The 24,024-nt window shown below is 35.1% G+C and overlaps 1 protein-coding gene across 3 annotated transcripts in view; it reads right to left on the bottom strand.

Annotated features, from left to right (window-relative positions):
• fgf13a (fibroblast growth factor 13a) overlaps window positions 1–24,024 on the bottom strand; it is a 115,347-nt gene that overhangs the window by 62,362 nt on the left and 28,961 nt on the right. For 2 of the 3 annotated variants that reach the window (XM_042738461.1, XM_042738462.1), the window contains exon 3: window positions 1,440–1,607. The exons of the other annotated variant lie outside the window; for it this stretch is intronic. In XM_042738461.1, the coding sequence (XP_042594395.1) occupies window positions 1,440–1,607 (168 nt within the window). The remainder of the gene's footprint in view (window positions 1–1,439; window positions 1,608–24,024) is intronic. 3 annotated transcript variants of the gene reach the window in all.

Here is a 24,024-nt window from a genome sequence, read left to right as displayed (position 1 = left end):
TATAAAAGGAAGTAGGGCATGCTTGTGTATTGTCATCATCGTCCACTCATTCACTCAAATGAACGAGTTGGTGATCAAGGTGCTGCAATATATGCAGACTTTATTGTGTGGATGTTTTGTATTTAGAGGGCTCTACACTAAAGCATGTCATGTAAATGTCAATGTAAAAATGTATTTAGTTGCACTTGTACACCTGATCAAAAATGGCTAAAAGTGCCTTAAGACTACCATATTCTTACACTTGTCTAAATGTTGTTTTCTTCCTGCAACAAAGTGTACATATAGGCCGCATTTATGTAGTATAAAAATAAGGTAAACTGTAAAAAATTACTGTGATTTTAACGGTAAAAGACTGTAAAAATGCTACAGTACAAACCTGTTATATGGTTAACCTGTAAATTTGTTAAATGTTAAAACCGTATAACATAAAATCATGCTACCGTATTTTTTATGGCCAAATTATGGGAACCACAGCTGATGCTTTTTTACCCTAATTTTTTTTACAGAGTATATTAATTAGTCTAGCCAAATAATTTAAACATTCATAAACCACGCCTTTACAACTCGTGCACGTATAAATAACTTTTAGGCCTAAAGTATGGATTTCACGTAATTTCATTTGTAATTTACAGCATTTAGACAAATGCTGAAAATGCAAAAAAATGAAAAATAACCTTCATTAAAAACATTTGCAAAATAATGTATGATATTGTAATAATTGTATGTTATGCAATACATAACATCATTAGTTAAATTCCATTCAAATTTCTATTAATTGTATAGTTCAAAAAATATTTTTTACAGATTTATATGAATAATTCATGACTAATCTTATTATAAGTTATTATATGTTATTATAAGTTATGATATGTTATTATAAAGTATTATTAATAATTCTTTGTTTATTTTTAAGGGTTACTGTTGTTTAATGTTGCCTGTCAGGTTACCTGGAGAATATTAACGCAAAAGTGTCTAATTCCCTTTGTTAAGTTATGTATTTCATACATATATATTTAATAAAATCTTTTAACTTGGATATGAATGTTCCTGAAAAAAAAAATATAGTGAGTGTAAAGCCCTGATTGTTGCCTCTAAATGTAAGTATGGAGCCTTAGCTGAGGCAGAGTGACATCATCGGGTAATCGATGTGGAATACAGATCTGAAGAATCATGAGCACAGGTCTGTTTTCAGCACAGAAACACACACACACACACACACACACACACACACACACACACACACACAGAAAAGGAGAGTGTGTCCTTAGGGCATTCAACATTGCAGGCTTCAAGCAGTATCTACAAGACACACAAACGGCTCAGGAACATAAAATGCACAAGCCAGATAAAATTTAAATGCAAAAAACAAATGAAACTTAAATAAAAGGTACAAAAGCATCAGCAAAGTAAAGAAAAACATGGATGTGTTGCACACAAACCTTCAGACTCTGAGCTTTCTTTGTAGACGACTTGCTTCAGTGTGCAGCAGAAGATTTCATGACACTTAGCACGAAAAGGGGAGCCTTTACCCCTTATATCCGCAGAATGGATGGAATCCTGCCGCAACATAATGTACTCCTGGGTACCTGGGGCAGCATCATCCTGGACTGCGGTCGAGCCATAACAAAATGAACGCAGGGTTAGAAAGGGATACATCGCTCAAAGCAACAGAACTAATTCAACACAATGAGAGAAATACGCAAAAAAAAGAAACAAAGTATAAATGACAAGAACAAGGTCATAATAATAAGCAACAACAGTAACAAGATTAGCAGAACACATAATAGCTTGATATACAGAAGAAAGAGAAGAAGATAAGGTAAGAGACAAAGAAAAGCATAAAACACAGTAGGACTGAGCGATACATCAAATACTTACAATAATGTTCAATTATTTCATACTGTATAAAATTGTTTAATTACATTAATGTGCATATCATAATCATTTTAATGGACCTTTAAAAAATCTCATCATAAGAATAATTTCACAATTCTTCCTCGTCGCACATTGTGTTAATAATTAATAGTGACAGATTTAAAGAGTTTGAAAGCTAAATTTAAGTAAATTGGTTCAAATTGTCTGCTTCAAATAATTCATGTGTTCATGGGTGTTATCACTCAAAATTATGTGCCATTTCTGTGCATAAAAATGTTTTGGTAAAAATATATGTAGGTAAATGTTGCTGTCTGTATGACTATGAATTGGTGAATATTAATGAAAATATTTAAATATTAATGAAAGTAATTCAATATCATTATTTCTCTATTTTATTTTTGTGAAAAACAAGGTGGAAAACATTTTTACATATATATTATATATTACTTCTTGCATTAAATATTTTTAATCTAGTTTAATGCAAGAAGTAAACTACAACAAAAATTATTTCATTAAAATTACTCTTTTGTTACATGTGCTTAAAAAATAATGCAAAAAATTTTACATGTAAAATACTTTACTTTTAGTTTTAAAATTACTCTTTTGTTGAATTTGTGATTTTTGTTAAAACAATATGACAGCAGTTAGTTAAGCATTGGGATCTAGGATAAGGTGGTAAATCAGAGCAGGCAGAGGATTTGGAGCTCTTCTGGCTCTCATCAACAAAGTGTTGTATGGTTGTTCTGGTGCAACTTCAGGTGCATGAAAGCAAAACAAAAATATCTGAAATCCAATATTTCAGAGGGTGATGAGCAGGGTCTAGAGTACATAAATAGACAGAGCCCCCATGCAAAGTTACTGCATTGGATCAAGACATATCAAGAGACTGTTTTTAAAGTGTTCAGTACTAGAGAAAGTCATTCCAGTGAAAGCATGCATCATCTTCCAGTACAGGCATCTTCTGCATCACACATGCACATAGGAAGCACCTCAAACTGTATATGGGACATTGTTTACATATAATGTTCACATATGAACAGCTGTGATTGTTCCAGGACTGATAATGAGCTTATGTAGCTGGAAGTTAAAAATAGACAAACTAAATTCTTTGTAAAAAAGCAATAACTAAATAGTTTGTGATATTTTTCTATAATTCTTGTGTTAAATATTCATTTTGACTGTGTCCATAAGAGCTACATTATAAAGCCAGCTAAAAACAACCCAGGGTCAGGGTTTGGCTGGTTAGGATTCTGAGGGGAAAGCATCTTTCTGCATGGACTGTCATTAAAAAAAAATAGTGTGTAATTTGATGTTATTTGACCTTGACTTCTGAATCTCTTGACACAAGCAGGCTAATGCTCACTACTTATTCAGGGACATGCTGTGAGAGGTTAATAGAGGGTTTAATTTCCTGGTGCTTGTACGGTCTACCTCGCCCTGAAATGAAATGTACTAATAAAGTTCACACTGCTGTTTTATAGCATCTCCTTTTTCCATTGTCATGATTTGAGGCCAAACACAACTACTGCCAGAGTGTTTAACAGCAGGGGTATTAAAACTCTTCCCATGCCTTGCTCCTTCACTCTCTCTCTCTCTCTCGCTCTCTATCTCTCTTTCAGACATTATTAAAGACAAAAACATGAATGGTGGTTATGAGAAGACCTGTCATCTTCTCCAGGTATGGTCTTCACTGGTAGGTTAAAGTACACACAGAAACACTTGGGGACCAATTTACTAAGGTATGAAGTGCAGGTGCTCTGACAGCCACCTTCTATTTTAAGCCGTGAAATCTATTATACTGGAGAATGAAGCCTAGATTTCCTTCTGGTGAAGGAAGTCAGTTATGTGGCCTTTTTTTGACCTAACTTTTCATGATAAGTTGAACCATGCTGACTTTGCAATTGTCAATATTTACAGTATTTAGCCATCTAGTTTAGTCATATTGTAGCCAAAATTACTAAAAGAGATATGAAGAAGTATTATATTAAACGAGGACTGGCATGAGACAATTACTGTATCATTTTGGATAAGAGGAAAATAATTTAGTCAACATTATTGACAATATCTTTTAAATATTTCAAAATGTAAAAGATTTTCATTGTCAAATAGTTGATCAATCTTACAGAATTAATATAAAATAATTGTAAACTTTAACAACATAAGACACTTTAAAAAAAGAGGAAACAATTTTTGTATGATAATGCTAAAATAAAATAAAATAAAATGTTTTTGTATGAGAATGTTGAAATAAAATTCTTCAAATAAAAAAAAAAATATATATACTACTAATAAGGCTAATACTAATAATAATAACAAATATTATATATAATATTATAACTATTATTATTATTAAATATTTTTAAATTATAAATAATTAAATAAAAATAATACAAACAACTAAAATATAATAAAATAATATATATATATATATTATTAATTTTATTTTTTTTAAATATTTTTAATTTATTAATAATTAAATACACACACACAATTAGTAATAAATAACACATACTATATAATAATAATAATTTAAAATAATATATTTAATGTAATGTGTGTATATGCAATATACAGTGTTCATGTAGATAGATTGTTACTTCAAGGGCACATTCTGCCAGGTTCTCATAATTATGCACTGCCTTGAGGCTATACAGTAGGTTCTTTTCATTTACACACCCTGAAGGGGAACGTCCATTTTTTCCTCCGGAACTTAGTCTCCTTTTGTCTCCAATGCACTTTGAAGGTCTTAGTCCATCAATGGTTATTAATAGCCATGTTAACAGCTGCCCCATAAACCTCAATTAAAATGAGGGGCATATTTAGGACTGGACCGTGCTAAAAGAGCTCTTTACGACTTAGAGCGGTACGACGTGCCAAACCGTGATAGAGAGTGCACGGATGGGTCTCAGGACGCCTGATGGATATGCAGCCTGTCGTAGCTCCGCCCTTCCTATCAGCTGGGCCTTCAAAATGAGCTGTCAGCCAATGGGGTGATGGGATATGATCTACAGCTCATGGTTCTGCCACCACATCAGCCCTGCGCTGATGAATGTCCCTGTCCATGGAGCTGAGAGCCAGTCGCTCACACTCCAGAGAGGAACTTGATGGGAGAAAGGATTTAATGACACAGAGTGCATAACCTTCAGCTGTTTACATCACCTTGCCCTCCTGAGCTGAAGGTATCATGTGTCACAAGTTGGATGCAAAATGACCCTTAATCAAGGAAGGCAATAAAAGTCAAAAACCAAATGATTGGTGATGGCTTAATCCATAATAGCTCAGAAGTGTACATGGGTTACAGTTACCCTGCATGTCAAAGATCAGAACAGTTAATTTACAAGGGCCTTGATGCACAAAGGCTTCAAGGACAGGACTGACGGTATCAACTGCTCTGAATTATGACCCTGCTGCAGTTTGAACATTTAGGCAGAGAGCTCGCTGCAGATTGAGGTCACAAAGTTTAGCAGCGAGACAGATTTAGAGGTGGACTGTCTCAGTTTGTACAATTCAAATGAGAGGAAGTCAGAAGCCATTTCAATCACTCTCATTTTGAACGAAATGCCAGTTAACCGTCTGATGGAAATGAACATCGCCATCAGCTAATCCAGCAGCCCTGGGGGAGCGTGTGCTTAAAATACCAGCACTTTAAATATCATGTGTATCTAAGACAAGACTACTTTCCGGTCTCTTGGGATCTTCTTCTAAGTTCTGCAGCCTTGAGGAAATGGATTTAATTTTTATTGCTGTGTCATTCCAAAGCTCTGTAAGCTGTGGTGAAATTAAGCTTTTCTTTACATCAGTAAACCTCTTTTATTCACTACTTAAAGACAGAATCCATATTTTTCACAGCTTCAAATGCCTGAGAGCAGTCAACATTCTGCAGAAGGAGAAAAAGGCTAGTTTCAAAGAAGTTTTTTTCTAATGATTTGACTGAACTGAACATTTTATAACTCAATTTAAATCCTATATAAACAGCTTTGAAATGAAAAGGTTTTTTATTATTATTATTATTTTTTTTTTCATTTGAGACTTGGTACATAGTTCTTAGATAATCTTAAGTCTTAAATAACAGGTTGAGATTCATTAACAATGCCAGATGCCAGCTTCACAATACAAACTGTAATTTCAATGTGAGCATACAGTATATATTTGAATTTAAAGTTTGCACAGACACTGAAACAGAATATTAATATGCTAAAAAAACATCTAAACAACTTTACATGTGTAAAAATGATTTATAAATAATATAATATATCTTTTTTTATTGTGGTTATAACAGCACAGCACAAACAAACAATGCAAATTACATTACTTTTAATAATTTATATAACTTATATATATATTTTTTTTTTCCTGGTTTATAAGGTAAAGTATTTAAAAGGTATTTAGCATTACAGTATATTAGGGCTGTTAAAAGTCACACAGGTTTATATAATTACTGTAATCATTAATGACATAACATTAAAATTATAATCATAAATCTTTCCGCTCATAATTAATGTTGAAACAACACAAAAACAATACTTATTTGAAATCTTTGATATTTATTTTTTTTAATGCCATCTTTTTACTAAGTACTATGAACAAAGGCCAAATCACCGATACAAATACTGCTGCTACAGCAAATCATCAGATGTTTCATTAATAACGACAAAGAATTAAAAACATGATAACAACTTTTATTTTAAGTGAACTTAAAATATTTGCATTATAATAAATGCAAATTTCTACAGCTTTAAAGTTGCACATATACAAAAAGAGATCAAATTTGACATTGTCAAAACATTGACATTTCATGTTGCGGTATCAATTCAAGAGAACAAAAAATGTAGAAAGTTTTCAAATGAATTCTCCAAAATACTAATGTGTACTAATTTAGAAGTTACTATTTCATCTGATTTGTTTCATTATTACCTAATGACCACATTGAGCCAAGCATCATTTTGATTATGAATGCTGTCAGAAGTTTTATGCTTTAATAATCATCAAAAACCCTTTTAACTAACCCCACAAATCACTTTCCTGTCACTCGTCCTCATCCAAGCAACACCCCACACACTTTAACTCAGGAACACATGAGAGTCATCTCACACCCTTCATCATCACCCCCACCTCCCTGTCACATCAGCCCATTTAACACAACACAGACCACCTGATGCCTCCCTCCCACAGGAACACACAGCTATGACGCACAGGCCATGCCTGATTCTCCCAGTGCCTCTGTCAAAAACACATAGACACGCTCAGCTACTCCCGGCACATTCAGTCAATGACTAACAGCTAATCAGAGGGCATCCACAAATGGCCCTGAATGGGCTTTTATTACCCCCACCATATCCAAAGACAAATTTGCTGGAAATGGCCAAGTGAACTTACGTCACAGGTCCATAAAAGCAGGACGGATGGGGGAAAATGAATCACAGTCCTGTCACTAAAGCCAGTCCTGGCTTTATTTATTTAAAAAATAATAATAATAATAACAACAAATATATATATATATATATATATATATATATTTTTATAAATATATATATATATATATATATATATACACGCACACACACTTATTAAAAAAAAAACATGCCAAACATGTTGATTAAAAACTACATTTGCAAAAATAATTTGTTGCCGAACAAAGAATAGAACTGCAAAATTGGTCTGTCACACCTACATGACTCATGCGGAGGAAAAGTTACACCTCCAGGTTCAATTTAAAATAGAAACAAGCGTGAAGATGTTTGCAACAGCAAACACATAATAAGGACACCAGCGGTCATGAGGAGGAGAACAACATCACTTTTGTTGTGAAGTGGTTCAAAAGATTCATTGAAAGAACTCAACTCAAAAATCATTTTTACTCCACACTAAATCAATATCTGAGTAGAGAGTAACTTTGTATACATACTTGCACACATACTTAAATGTATATTCAGTAATTATTATAGCAATTTCTAATAATTTCTAATAATTTCTTTTATATATATATTTAATAAATATGCACTACTGTTCAAAGGTTTTGGGTCAAGATTTAAAAAAAAAAATTATTACTTTTATTCATCTAGGGCACATTAAGCTGTTTAAAAGTGAGATTAAAAACATTTATACTGTTACAAAAGATTTCTATTTCTAATAAATGCTGTTTTTTAACTTTCTATTCATCAAAGAATCATATATCACAGTTTCCACAAAAATATGAAGCAGCAGAACTTTTTTCAACACTGAAAATAATAAAAAAAAGTTTCTTGAGTAGCAAATCAGCATATTAGAATGATTTACCGTATGAAGGATCAGGTGACACTGAAGACTGGAGTCATGATGCTGAAAATTCAACTTTGCCATCACAGCAATGAATTACTGTAATATTTTAAAATACATTAAAATAGAAAAGATATTTTAAATTGTAATTCAATATTTACTGTATTTTTGATCAAATAAATGTAGCTTTGATGAGCATAAGATACTTTTTTCAAAAACTACAAAAAGCTCCAAAAAAAAAAAAAAAAAACAGTAGACTAATAATTTTCAATTCTGAAAATACAATTTTAACATTCTAGGATATTTCCAGATTTTCTGTGACTTTGGGAACATAAGCTTTGACAGAATCAACTTCGCAACTTAAAGGAGTGGAATCCCAGATCCACTTCTGCTTCAATATATATCCTTTTGAGTGGTCATTGATCAAGTTATTAATTTATAATACCTTAGTAGTTAGCTGAGTTTCTCTCTCCCTTTTCTCTCTGAGAAACTGCACTCATTATCTGTATGCTTTGGAAAATACCTGATAAGAGTACAAATCTAAGTTGCTCAACCTTGAAGGAACTGCATACTCTCTATTTGTGTGAATAACTGACTCTTCAGACAATTTGACGCAAGAGTCTGATAGAGTGCTGATATATGCTCTCGGTGGGCCACATTTATCCTATGACCAGATCTCGGTTGTTACCTAATGATCACCGGAGATACATTTCGAGTTTTACATCCATGTATGGAAATGTTCTAAGTTTATCATATAATATGTTTTGACCAACCAGAATCTTGCTTACCTATGTACTGACGTAATTAGTGACCACTGTTAGAGTATAATTACTGGTGTTGTTAACATGTACAGTATGCAGAGTGGCCTACGAACTCCATCGCGAGTATTGAAGCTGGCTTCTGAGTGATGAAACTACAAACTATTTTTCTTCAGTAAATTCTTCTCTAATTGATTGCATCTCTGACTCCTGGTCTTTGTTCATCATATCTGGTCCTTGGGTTTTAACTGTAAATTCCCCTACAAACTAAGGATGTATTTATATTCAAGGACACAATAAATTAAAATATTCTAATGCCAGTTCACCATTCAAGCCGTGTAGTTAATTCACTGCCACTGCTGTGAATACACAAATGAATCACAACAAATATTCAAACAGCAGAGCAAGAGAACATCAGACACATCCCATTTGTGACTTAATAAGGGTCTGGTGTTGGTTCTCTGGACCGACCTCACTTTTCTTTAGAGGCTTTAAAATTAATTTAGATGTGGAGATACTCCCAATTTAAATGCAAACGTAACAGTGCTGATATGCTTTCAAAGGGTGATCTTACGCCTGCCCACATTCATTAATTATCATGAGTCACCTTGGCGTACAAGCTTTAATATAAATACACTCCCTTAGGTCATAATGAAAGCAGGGTGACAAGTTTGCTTACATTTGTACTTAGAGAGTTTAAGCAAGAGATGCTGTTTAATACAACAGAACAAAATCATGTTCTTTTCTGAAAGCACAAAGACAGGTCAGAGTAGGGTTGATTACATTATTAAGACTTTAACCACAAAGTCTAATTAGTTCTTGAGGTATTTACCCTCTTGTTATACAGTAACTCAGTCAGTAACACAATCCTCATAGCTCTCGTTGGACTCGCAGAAGGTGGACTGGATTAGATGCTGAGGTGGACTGAATCTCTGTCGCCTGGAGGTCTTGTGGCTGTCTAGCATGACATCTGACTCTGATTCTCATTCTCTGAACACTGCAGAAACTAAAAGTACATATCCTCACACATAAACAAAACCATCCGACAAGACCAGCTTAGACCAGTAAGCACTTCCAAGCGGTTAGGGCTTATTTAGATAAGCTGGTGGACCAGCATAACTTATATGGAGAAGTTGGGTGATCAAAAAGCTGGAAAAATTATCATAATACTTTATGATGCTATGATGAGTGAAGGGACAAAACATTCGTTTCCTACACAGTAACTGGCCAAAACAGTTCATAAAAGTTAAATTTATCTATGTTTTTCACAGTTTCTAAGTAAGATCACTAGTTCAAAAAAACATTTTTTATATGTTGACTTATATGCGATAAATGAAGTTCTTGTCTCCCAAATAAGTGATTGATTATGTTATTGTTTAACAAGTAGTTGGTTGTTTGAATCCCACTTCTGTGATGGCTACACGTCACTGGGTAACACATTTGCAAAACTAAAGTTGCGGGGAAGTCGTGGCCTAATGGTTAGAGAGTCGGACTTGCAATCCAAGGGTTGTGAGTTCGAGTCTCGGGCCGGCAGGAATTGTAGGTGGGGGGAGTGAATGTACAGCGCTCTCTCCACCTTCAATACCACGACTTAGATGCACTTGAGCAAGGCACTGAACCCCCAACTGATCCCTGGGCGCTGCAGCATAAATGGCTGCCCACTGCTCCAGGTGTCTGTTCACGGTGTGTGTGTTCACTGCTATGTGTGTGTGCACTTTGGATGGGTTAAAAGCAGAGCACGAATTCCGAGTATGGGTCACCATACTTGGCTGTATGTCACATCACTTTCACTTTTTTCACTTTCAAATAACGCTTGAATATGTTCAAAATCCTTATGTGCGCGCGCCTCTCTGACAGTGCTCAGAATCAGTTTCTCTGTGCGCGCATATAGAGAAATTATGACTTATTTTTAAACCACAATGCTTAAAAGCATGTGCAAATGATACATTTTTGAGACCACGTAGCACAGTAACATTACATGAGTGTCTTACTCTACTGGTTGACAAATTTCTACCAGTATATCGCCCACCCCTAATGCATTATTAGTTTTAATCCTCAATACTTATCCATTCATTCTTAATAATATCTAAATATGCTATTTAAGATCTTATCTCCAGCAGAGTAATCTCCAGTAGTGCAACAAATTGTTACCATTTTTCATCCATGCACTGTGAATCTTAAACCCAACATGCTGACAGACAACAGGCAGAAGTGCTGGAAGTTTGTGTGCGTGTGCCCCCTGTGAGGGAGAATATGGATGGGCCGCATTTAAAGATGGCAGCGCATGGAGAGGCCACAAGGACTGACTTACTGCTTTCCACCTCAAGATCTCAGTCAACAAGATTCCTCTTCACAGGAACGACAAACGACAAAGTACAGTCCATCACTGTCAAGCATGTTCTCTCTCTGGCTCACTGTGTGTGTAGGTATGTAGAGAGCAGAACGTACTGTATTCCCCTCTGGCTGGAAACCTGCTGACCTGCTCTTGGATTTAAGGTAACAACATAAACACAGGACTCTGTGCACATGGCTGAACACATTTAATACTACAGGCCTGCACAGCTGCGCTTCTGTGTAATTATGAGGTTTGCAACACAACAGCCAACTGACTGCCATCACTAAATATTAATGATAGATAGATAGATAGATCGATAGATAGATAGATAGATAGATAGATAGATAGATAGATAGATAGATAGATAGATAGATAGATAGATAGATAGATAGATAGATAGATAGATAGATATGAACTGAATCACTTAAATTAAACTGTTTTGTTTTTTAATTTGTTAATTTGAAGTGTAATTATAGTTTGTAGTTTTAATTATTTTTTAATTTAAAATGATTAATCTTATTACATTTACCATAGTCTGGGTCCTGTTTTCTACCTTGCACAATTTTGTGCATAGTTTTTGAGACCATGTCACGCAACCTGTCCACGTTGGCATCTGTCTAATTTGGCTGCTTATACCAAGTGACAGATGAATTTGCATCAAAACACTGTTAAGTTGATTAGACGCACAGCCTTTGATGTCAACATTAAAATATACAAAAAGCATTTTCTCCTCCATTTTGCTGACAAGCCTTCCATCCTAACTCTTCACAATTAGATGGTGAGTTGCATATTATTATGTGCATTTAGCGTTTATATTTTTTTAGCAGCTGAGAACCACTGCACACATCAATATGCATTTAAAGAATTAGCTTATTTGTGCAGTTCGTGCAACCAGAAAACTCCCTGATATGAAATTATTGCTGTTTTACTGTTGACAGTACAATGAATGTCCAGAATTTTTTTTTTGGTTTTTTTTTAGAAAAGAGCAAATGGACTTAAGTGAACAGCTGGCGACTGCATTATAGCCCCCAAAAGAGTTTCCTAGTTACTGATACAGGCTTAAATTTTGGTAACATCAACCATTAAGTTCCAAGTAAACACATCGTGCAACTGTAATGAGTGTGTCTTTTATCCATAAAGACTTTGTGCTCTCAGTGTGTGCTTTCTGCTTCATGTGATTCCTCTGTGGTTTCTCACAGTCAGAGCTGACTCATACGCATTAATGAAACTTCACTGCGGCCTGTTTTCACAACCTGAGAGGAAAGCCTCCAAAGATAACGTGTGAATCACAACGGCTCTTCAGACTGTTTTGACACTGTTCTCTCTCTGACAGGACCCTCAGAGCTGTTGACTGAGGTGCTCTTGATGGTTTCTAAATGCACCAGACTACATTTTTTTAAGACACTGAAGTCAATCTTTCTCTCAGGTAAATAAGAGCATCTCTCTAACTCACATACACACACTGCAAGTCATCTGCACTGAAGCAGAAAGCAAACAGATGTAAGAATTAAGTGGGATTAATGTTTTGGACCACATTTACTGCAGTCGACAGCTGATGGAAGCTAATGAGATTCAGTACAATACTGGGCCTGTTAGAGGCTGATTAAATCATTCATTATGCCAATTAAAGAGATTAAAATATGACAACATTCAGTACAGGCCATGGTAAATATATTATGTAGAAACTTTTACTATAAACCTTGTGGAAATGATTGTATTGGGGATTTTGTGTTCACACTCAACTGTGTAAAGCACTGATTTACAAAAATAAAAAAAAAAATTGAACAATAGTTCATCTAAAAAGTTAGTTTGAACAAAAAGGGTAAACACCAAATAAGGAAAACTGACCTGTTTTTGCTAAGGTCTCTTATTCTGAAGTTTTTCTCCTCAGAAAAATGAAGGGGGAAAAAAAAACTTGATTAATGTTTTTTTTTTTTGGTAAAATGACAAAAATAAATATAAACATTATGAATATTTTATTAAGATTTTCTATTGTTATTTGTTATTTTCATAGTTCATTTCTGATTTGACAATAATGATGATCATTATGCTACAAAAATAAAAACAATACATTTTATAAAATGAAACAGTGATCTAAATAAATAAATATATACAGTACATACTGTATATAAAATTCTTCAAAGAGAAAATGATCTGAGAAACTATTGTTCATTTAGCTCAATAAACACATGTCAGTAATTGTATTATTTTTTTCTTCAATTTCTCCTAAGAAGTTCATTGTAAAAAATGTTCACTTACTTCAGTTTAAAAACTTAAGTTTGGATGCTGCCCAAAATTTATTTCAATTTACATTAAACTAAAATAATCTTTAAACTAGAACTTTAAGTAAAATCTAAGTTTAAATTAGTTAAATTGATTTGATGAGTTAAAGTAATGGAAAAACTGTATGTTAACATGACTTATTAACCATATGATTTTTATAGTGAGAAATATTTATGACAAATTTGATACTTGAAACCTAAATGAAGTATAAAGATTTCCTCTTGGAGTATGAGCGGGTTTATTCCACACACAACACAACCACAATAAATACAAAAAATAAACAATACTTTGCAGTGCCTTAAGTTATCTACCACTAAATTCATCGTATGTCAGTAGGACACATGCTTGCGGCTCTTCACAGAGCATTTAGCGTTATGTTATTCAGTACCACTGACTTCTTTCCTCTCTCCCTTTATAAATCTGTCTAACTGCTTTCACTCCTCTTACACTTAGGAGGCTTCCCTCAGAGCTCATGTGTCTCAGAGCTGTAAGAGTGGGATTTCACACAACCCCAACTCACAGTGAGATGCCACCTCTCCAAACCAGACACCAGCTCCCCAAACGGCCTGCGGACGAAACCTCTATTTATTCATGTACAAGCACAATTAAAAGCCAGATCCTACAACTGTGTCGTCATTCAACCCTCTGAAAACCCTCTCACAGTGACAACTGAAGCTGTTTCTGTGTTTAGTGAAAGTATACATTATGATTTTTTTTTAGACTATTCTCAGCTTCAGACAGCATGCCCACAGACATCCCACAGTCCATTCGCTGACCGTCTGATGCATATTGCTTACAAATCTAGAAGCTTGCTCTTTAAATTCTAGGGGCCAGATTTACTAACAGCTTGCGACAGCACAAAACGTCTTTTGGCATTAAAAAAACACTGCCGGGATCTACTAGAGACGCGCAGTGAAGAATTAGCGCTGAAAAGGCATGGACAGTTAATTTTGCACCTGACCTTATTGAATATGTATTTGTAGGAGTTTTCCCTTTCAGACGCAAATTTATGAAAGGAGATTATTAAAATGTATCATGCAATGCAAATTACTAAACTTTGCATTTGTCAAATTACTGGTATTTGCGCCATTATTTAATGCCCCCCAAAAAAGCATGTCTTAAAGCATACAGTAATTTGTACTGCTCTTGGTAGATTGCGCTTGTCATTATTGAAATGATCTGGCTGCGCCCGTGTTCTTTAATATTAATATTGTCAGTAAATGACACACAGAATTGCCCCTCCCATTTGTGCTTTTATGGAATTGAGCTCTAACTAATTTTCCCTGTTTAGTAAATCTGGCCTTAGATCTGGTTAACTCTAATCTATAAGGCCTTGACACCACTTTCCACAAATAAACAAACAAAAAGTCCACCTGCAAACAAAGTAATTTCAATAGATAACAGGTTAAAATGATGTTTTGTGAAAAAAAAAAAGATTTGCAATAGATTTGGTTTTTTTAGGTTCTCATAAAAGTAAAGTAAAATTAAATAAAATAATTTATTTTAAAATAACAAAAAAAATGTTTGGTCAGATGGCCTCTTTCTTTCTAATTGGGCAGTTTTGAGGATAGCATGTATAGCCATATGGGCCTCATTTGAAATAAATTTTATATGAACTCTTACACACTAAAAAGGTTAGCTATTTCTGGATCACTATCAATATATTGCTTTTATGAGTTGTGCTCTTAAAGGGATAGTCCACCCAAAAATGTAAAGTCTTTATTTGCTCTTCAAGTTCTAAACCTGTATGCCTTTCATGAGGTAAATGATAATAGAATCCCTATCCCTTTAAAACTCTTCTATCTTTTGTTAGCTATTTTTTATGCATGGCAGCATCACTAAAGCTAAGCCACTATCTCTGCTCTTGGTCTCATAGTACAAGGTTTTAAGAAAAGAATGTGTGTTTGTGCTTCTTAATGTCAGTTCTGTTTACTCATTCCATCTGTGTGTGTGCAGAGCCTGAAAACATAGACCAGAGCTGAGGAGACTTGATACTCCCTTGAGTCAATGTCGAGCTAACAGAGAGTAAATGGATAGTGAAAAGTACAAAGTGGAGGTTAGGAAGTAATTGTTTTTTTTCTTCAGAAGACGCGGCGAGTTAACGTCTCCTATTGTCGCCTCAGATCCACATTCAACAAACTTCTCCTAAGAACAAGGGCTCACAAATTTTGTGATCCTACCCACTGGACCGAAAGCAATTGGGCTGTTATACAACAGTCGTCGGCTCTGTCTGGAGGCGCTGTCCGTACACATAGTGACAGCAGCGCTTCACATGCGGGCGGTCATCTCTTCCCAGAGGCTATGACATGTTGCAAGCTCAAAGTTTTGGCTTATTGTGCCAGAAGTCAAGCTCTCATTGAAGTTCTAAAGGCCTCTGATCTGATCCCACTGGCCTGCCTCTCAGGCTGCATTTACACTGCATGTTTTAATGCACAGATCCAATCTTTTGACCATATCCGATTTTTTGGCCCGTCTTTAGACATGACTGGTATCCGATATCTGTTTTTACATAATTCCCACCCAAAATGATTGTGAGTGATCGCACATGGTAGATCCTCAGGTTTTGAATGGCCATGCTATTAAAATTATTTATATAATTCACATCAAGTGGCCATTTGGCTATTATTTGCCAGCATGGACAACGGCTGTCATGGATGTTTTGCAGCTCAAAATCTCACTGAACAGATAAATGACAGAAAATGATGGTAATTTCCATTTGGTATGCTATTTTATTTTCATTTGGTATACGTGTTTGTATTCAAAGACACCTCTGATTTTTGCAGTTGTCAGCACTATCTATATTGTGTCCATATAAGAAACAGCTGTGGAGCACCAGTGGTCAAAGCTCTCAGTGCATCACTATAGTCCTGAACCTCTGATTTATCTCCCGCTGGGTCTGTTGATGTGACTGGCATCACTGAACACCTTCCTGCTGGCCAGGCCTAACTTTGCATAATAGTGCCTGACATAGAGAAGAGTGAATATTGTATCAAACACACTTGCCAGTCCAAATCCATAATGTCTAGACTTGTCATCCCAGCTCGTCTAGAACAACTCAAACCCTTGGTACAGCACAACCTGCAATAGACAAATGGGTTGAACCTCTAAATCACCTCTGGGCAACCATCTAAGTTTTTTTTCCATTTGCAAGATTTGGTAATGGGTTTTGCAGCAGGTATTGATTAGCTGTCCGGGTGACATTAATCTAGGACAACAGGAATATAAATAAAACATACGGCCTTGTCTTGTATACAACTCTTGAGGTGAACGACCCCAATTACAACTGGGGCTCTAGAGTTATAAACAAATGAGATAATGATCTCTGTCCTACACTGTCCGACTTTCACAACCTAATAGTTATAGGAGTTTAGAAACAAGATCACACAGATCCGAATCATGAAACAGCTTTGTTTTGCATAACAGCAAAAGTGCTCATCCATTAGGAAGACACGTCAGAAGATAAGTGAAGCCAATTAAAGTTTAATTTTGGAGATGAAAAGGCAAAATTAGCTATCTTTGTCAGTAATTTGAAGACACCTGAAATGACCCAAAATAAATCTACAAAACTCTGTACTCATCACAGCAACCCCATTCTGTCAGATACAACATCTTAAAAATAAAGGGAGGTGGCCCAGACAAAGACATGAACACTTTCTCTGTCTGCAAAGTGCTGAGCTCTACATAGACAAACATCAGCCATTTAACAATTTGAAATGGCTTTTATCTTAGAAACTAATAAAAATAAACAAATAGTCCCCTTGGTGAAATAACATGAAAAAATAACAGCACATTTATAAAAATACATGAAAATTTTTCTGAAGAAAGTATATTTATATTATGAGAACATGCATACTTTCTTTGTAAACAATGATGGTAGAAAGATCAGAACCGTAATTCGTACTGTAGATAGTGTTTCATTAAACAAGAAGTACATACTGTACAATTGTTCTAAAACCTGCAGCACTGCAGTACAGATAAAAGAACAAAGACACATTTGTCCACCAATGTCCTTTAACTCCTTCAGATCTGACCTTCAGGTCCAGCGTCAGCTTGTGTTCTGCTACGGTGGGGGCAGATGGCTGGAATAGCTTCATAAATAATTTGTGTTGACAGAGAAGGTGGCCTGGGAGAAGAGCGCAGCTTCGGTTCAGTGTGGCAGAGATTACTAGACACAACTGCTGTTCAATACAGGACAATAATGATTACAGGCTCCCAAATCAGCAAGCCTGAGACCAATATAGAAAGAAAGAGAAGAGGCATGTGTAGGAATGTACGTATAGCACAGATCACAGTAAGGATGCTAGATCTGTGTCTTCTGTTATGAATGCTGAACACATCGGTGCTGCAGGAGAACTATCCCACTGAGAAGAAGAGATCTGCCACAGACCCTTATAAACACACACATACTGGAAAGAACTAGAGGACAGAAATAATCTGATAAGAGAACATCACACATTTGAGTTAGGAGTGTGATAACTGTTTCTCTTTGGACTCCAGCGATTGTTAGATACTGACATACTGTGCCTAGACTAGACTAGAATAGAATAGAATAGAATAGAATAGAATAGAATAGAATATTGGCTATTATACAATAATTAGCTTTGGCATTTTTGGTATTATTTTTGTTGACAGTGTAAAAAATATATACACAAAACGGCCAAATTCTGTCAGAATGTTACTCAATAATGGAACTGTTGTTTAAAAGCAGTATCATACAAGCAAGAGTGCTGTTGGTCTTATTATTAGCACAGTTTATAATTTGAACAGCACTATTGCAAGCATAATATTTCTAATGGAATTTCTAATATCAGATGAAATATTTGTGTTTTTAATTTTTTTTTTTTTTTTTTTTTTTTTGGCATTTAGTTAGGATTTCTTGTGTGTCTGCCAGCTCAGAGAAGCTAAAAAGAAAATACACAGCCAGTTTGTTATGTGCTTTCTGAATCTGAAACTGTCATCCAAGGAGCTGTTTCAATTAGCAGCTGGTTTCTATGTAAATAGCTAACTATTTCAATAAAACCACCTCCGAGCCATATATGGAGTGTCGATACGCCCCACGGAACAGAGGGGTGGGGTGAGCAGTAGCTCATTATCATTTAAAAAGACATACACCAAAATGGGTCACTGTGAACCAAGCTGTTTTTGACAAGGTTAATACGGTGTTGTTTTAAACCATTGGAGAATTTTAACCAAAGTATGTTACAGACATTTCATGAAGACCCTAAAACACCTGTGGAAAATGAGCATCCCGATGTCCCCTTTAATATATAAGCAATTCATATTTTAGATAATATTGCCAGTTACTGTAATCTAATCGGTAAATCTCTACCTAAGTCAGAGTAAAATCAGACTGACAGTCTGTCTAGAAAACGCAAACACACAAGCAGAGTAATTAAAAAAAGAGAGAAACATGCTAATCACAAAACATTATATTCTCAGTTTTTCTGTATATATATTTGGGAAGCATTAAACTCTACTCCTAAGTATAGTTATATCTCAAACCACAGCACATTATTTTATTGATAAACTGCTCTTTACAGTATCTTAAATTGCACTTTACGACCTTGAGTGCGCAAAGCATCACCATGGGAACAGTTGGCAAGACATATTTGACAGGAATATAAAGAACAACTACCTAAGACTCACTTCTCAAAGCTTCTACAAATATAGCCAGCTGCCTTTTACATAATCCAGTTGTTGCTTTAAAGCCAAAGCTATGTTTAAGGCAGACAGATTGCATTTCGTCCAAAAAAGTTGTGTGGCCAAAGGATTTATGTCAAGGATATCAGAGATGTCAAGTGGAAAGTCTCTCTGTGTGTGTGTGTGTGTGTGTGTGTGTGTGTGTGTGTGTGTGTGTGTGTGTGTGTGTGTGTGTGTGTGTAAGTGAAAGTAAACACCTGCTGGCAGAAGGCACAGGAGCCCTGCATCTCTGATAACCACTGACATCACTCCTGTACTCTCCAAAACTCTCCCGAACTCTCTAGAACCATCCACCTCCTACAAGTAATGCGAGTCTTGTAATGAGATTACTTTTGCAAGTAACAAGTAAAGTAACACATTACTTTTTAATTTGCAAGAAAAATATCTAAGTTACTTTTTCAAACAATTAACAAAAATAGAATTTGTTATATTAAAAACAAACAGTAATGTAATCCATTACTTTGCATAAAAAATAACTAAGTAACGCAATATTGTATTGCATTACTTTAAAAATAACACTCCCCAACACTTCTGAAGAATGTTGGTAACCAAATGGTTGACAGTAACCACTGACTGCTATAGTATTTTTTCCATACTATGGAACTCAATGGCTCCCATCAACTGGATAATTTGAGCTTGAGTAAATGATGACAGAATTTTCATTTTTGGGTGAACCCTTAAGACAGAGCAGAATTCATTTGGTTTAAGACTTGTCAAACATCTGCGTTTCAAAACCTGCCTAATAAATCAATAAATATTTTCACGTTTTGTCTGATAAGCAGTAAAAGAACAATGTAAAAATTCTATAATATAAAAACCATTAAAACCTATTATTTTCAATGCTACAAGTGAATTTGAGCATTACAACAACATAATGTACAGTATGAGAAATTGATATTCGTTTTGAGATTTGTTAAAAATTACATTTAACAGTGTTATATAAAATGTTTTAAAGATTAGCTTAAAAAACTGTAATACGGCCAATAACTGGTTACTGGTATAAACATATATACCAATAAATACAATGCTGTGCAAAAGTCTAGAGGTATGTACAATTTTTGCTTTTTTTTTTTTTAAAGAAGTCTCTCATGCTCACCAAGGCTATCTTTTTTTATATAGTACTGAATCTTTACTCAAAATTATTTCTTTCATATTCACATGATTAAACTTGCTGTCTCTACCCAATTTACCTATGCTCAGACTAATCACAATGATGCTAAAAATGTTTGGCTACTAGGCGTTATGAGAGGAATAACATCACATATACTATAGATAGGCAAGGATGCCTGAGGGGAAATTGAGCGCTGTGTTATGATGACATCACAGACAGCGGCTACTCTTTCGTCTGTCTGACTCAAGTGGTCGATACCCATTTAATGGGGAACAATTACATTAATTCTTTAATAAATTGCTACATTACTTTTTTTGGCATAGCGTCTGGAAGCAGAGTATAAAGCAGGCTCCAGTGAGCAGGTTAAGTTAATATTACTAGCCAACAGTCAGAAAAACAATTAAAAGTCTGTTCTGAAACACAACCCCACATCTGTCAACATTTAATAGAAAATTACAATTTCTAATAACAGAACTCAAATGAAATAAACTCACACAGCTTACTGAAGCCACATGATCACATAAACATATTTTAAAGGTGCTGACAGTTCTGTTAATTGCATATTTTTAGGGTCGAAATGAGAGACAGGAGGCTGCAGTCTTAAATAGGGTCTTGCTAATTCTAATGAGCATATTTAAACCCAGTTCATACACAAACCCAGAGTTAAAGCCTGTTATTGCTAAAGTATAAAAGACACTAAAACAGCATCTCAGCTACAGTAGTTATTCTATGATCAGCTGTCTGATTCAACCCACAGTACCTCAGAGTTCTGCTTCCCTAGATGTAACCCATTGTTCCTAAATCAAAGGGCTGCGGTGGGCATCATTACAGCCCCCCTGTGAGGACACATCTATTGTCGTTTCAGACTGTTACAAAGTAATGACTTGCTGCATTGGGGGAAAACTGAATCAAGAGGAAAGCACATACAGTAGCTCATCTTTCATGTGGCTGCCCCCACGTTACTCACCGAGACCGGGGAAATCACTCAGTGATTCAGCTTCAGTCACATCCTACAGTTCAGGGCTTTGTTTCGAGAAGAAAACAAGTTAGCCATTAGCATCAGCGCTCCAGCAATAATATCCCTGCCCTTTTGTGTACAGAGCATTAAGAGAAACATGAGGTAAAATACCAGCAGTGTCATTTTAAATCAAATGTCAATGCAAAGAACACGCTGCATTCACACAACTAATGGATCATTAGATCTTTTTAAAGGTGATGCGTTTAATTTCTGCACTACTAACTGAACAAAATCAGAACTAAAAGTAATGACTGTACTGACTGTATGAAAGGTTTACAGTAGTGATGTCCAGTTTGTGAACGAATTATTCTTTTGAACCAGTTCTTTTTAGTGAACTGGATTAATCATTTGAAACAGTTAATGGCTCGAGTCAACAGTGATCCACAATTTACTCAATCAAAAAAATTCAGACATGCCTGACAGTCGCTTCAACTCAAATTTAGCCATTATCCTGGAAAATATGATCCTGTAATGCAGTTTTTTTTTTAGCCAACTCTTCTTTAAAGACTTGAATGAGGGAAATGTGCATTTCTTTAAGGTTTCACATGGTCTCTGTAACAGTTACACTGTTTTGGGTTAAGACTAGTTTATTCACTCTTATACATATTTAAATATTCTTTAAATATGTAAAACATCTGCATTTCCACATCATTGCCTGCACTGGGTGCTTTAGTTGAAAAATGAATGTAAACTTTAATGTGAAAAAACTGATAAATTTTGAATGAATGGGTTTTATTTGAATGCGTTTGAGCATGTATTTTTATCCGCTGGGGTAAATAGCAATACATATTACTGACAACACTGTATTTCTACATGAAGTGTTTTTTTTTTAACCGGCCTATTGAAACAAACTTACCAAAAGGACCATTTCTTGGAAATGAATCCACAAATGGATTTCCCATTCCTTGTTTCTAGTGTGTCATAAGCTCAAAGTATACTTCAGTATACCGACAGTTTGTATGAGAACAACATGACTATGTAAATCTGCTTTAAAACAATATGTATTGGGTAAAGCGCTATACAAAAAAAATTTCTTGACTTTTAACTTCTCCACATGCCAAAAGCTTCAGTCTGTCTTTAAATAAACATCTGTATATTGTGTATACACCTTACATTCTACAAGTTTAACTCTGATCTTCCACCGAATAACAAGCCAGTCAAAACAAGTGTGAACGTTGAGTCAGCAAACACTTGGCCATTAATCAAAACCCCTCCAGCTGCTGTCCTGAAAGATACACGCGGCTGGTCTCTCACAATTTTGGGCAGAACTGAGAAAGTAGTGGGAAAGTAGGAGGAGAACAGCAAGCTCTTTTCATTTGACTTCGGCCTCTGGCACAGCGGGAGCAAGGAAGCATTAAATTGTTTTTCAGACGGTTGTTTCCCTGCCTCTCCCTCCAGATGTATGTCAAGGTTTTACATCACTACCCTTATTAATGTCAGCGCGCCGAACCTGAGGTCACCTGAGGAGGACACCTGCTCTGAGAGCATTGTGTATGCTATACAACTGCAGAGGGATTTCAACTCACTGAGCTGATATCTGTAAACAAATCTAGACTGATGCAGTTATGTAATGAGAATATCATATATTTTGATGCCCGATGTGATGAACAGTCAACCACATCAAACAACAATGAAGTAGCTGACCAGATACTTAAATATTTTGGTTTTAATTATGATCTCTGTTTATAATTAATGACACTGAACAACAGCTATTTCTATCTCACAAAGACTTTTGAAAAGATGTATAGTTATAACTAAGATAAATAAAACAAATACGATATGTGCTTCTGTTTGACATCTGCAGCCTCTCTCTTCACAAAGAAGAAGTGCAGCTTGAGGAGACACTTAAAAATCTCAACCAGTGATCTTTTGAGGACAAAGACTGATGGTATCTGTACAGCAGCTGTCATATTATTGACCGAAACATTACCCGGGGAAGCTTGTCATAGTGAAGTTATATCATTTAAACAAATGGTTCTGCCTAAAACAGCCTTGTACCATCACCTTGAAACAAATGACAAATGTAGCAAGTATGGATTTTATTTAGAAAATTTTTTGTACATTTAATTAAAATTTAATTTAGAATCTAAAAATTGCAAATGAATAGTCATTTGCAAACATCAATGCAACAAGCAAATAAATGTGCTATTTACCCTAAACACAAGCAATTACCAACATACTACTAGTTTTTCAAAAGTTTGTAAAATTTCAGTATTTTTTTTTTCTTCAAAGAATCTTGAATTTATTTTTACAAAAATTAAGCAGCACAACTGTTTTCAAAATGTATCCTGATGAGCATTAAATCAGCATATCAGAATGATTTCTGGAGGATCATGTAACACTCGAGACTGGAGAAATTATGCTGAAAATTCAGCTTTGCCATCACAGAAATAAATTATATTTTAAAATATATTTAAAAATAGAACAGTCATTTTAAATTGTGAAACTAAGTTTACTGGTTATTAAAAGGATAGTTTACCCAAAAATGTATTCATTACCCGCAAGACCTCCATTTATATTCGGAACACAAATTAAGTTATTTTTGATGAAATACAAGTGCTTTCTGACCCTCCATAGACAGTAACCCAAATTACACGTTCATTGCAGACTATATACATTCACCGCATGAGTCATGGTACTGTCGTAAATGTGCGTCAGAGACTGACATGAAAGAGAAGAAATTGTTGAA

Source organism: Cyprinus carpio, chromosome B14 (genome assembly GCF_018340385.1).
Source record: "Cyprinus carpio isolate SPL01 chromosome B14, ASM1834038v1, whole genome shotgun sequence".
NCBI classification, from domain to species: Eukaryota; Metazoa; Chordata; class Actinopteri; order Cypriniformes; family Cyprinidae; genus Cyprinus; species Cyprinus carpio.
This window is presented reverse-complemented; position numbering and strand designations above follow the sequence as displayed.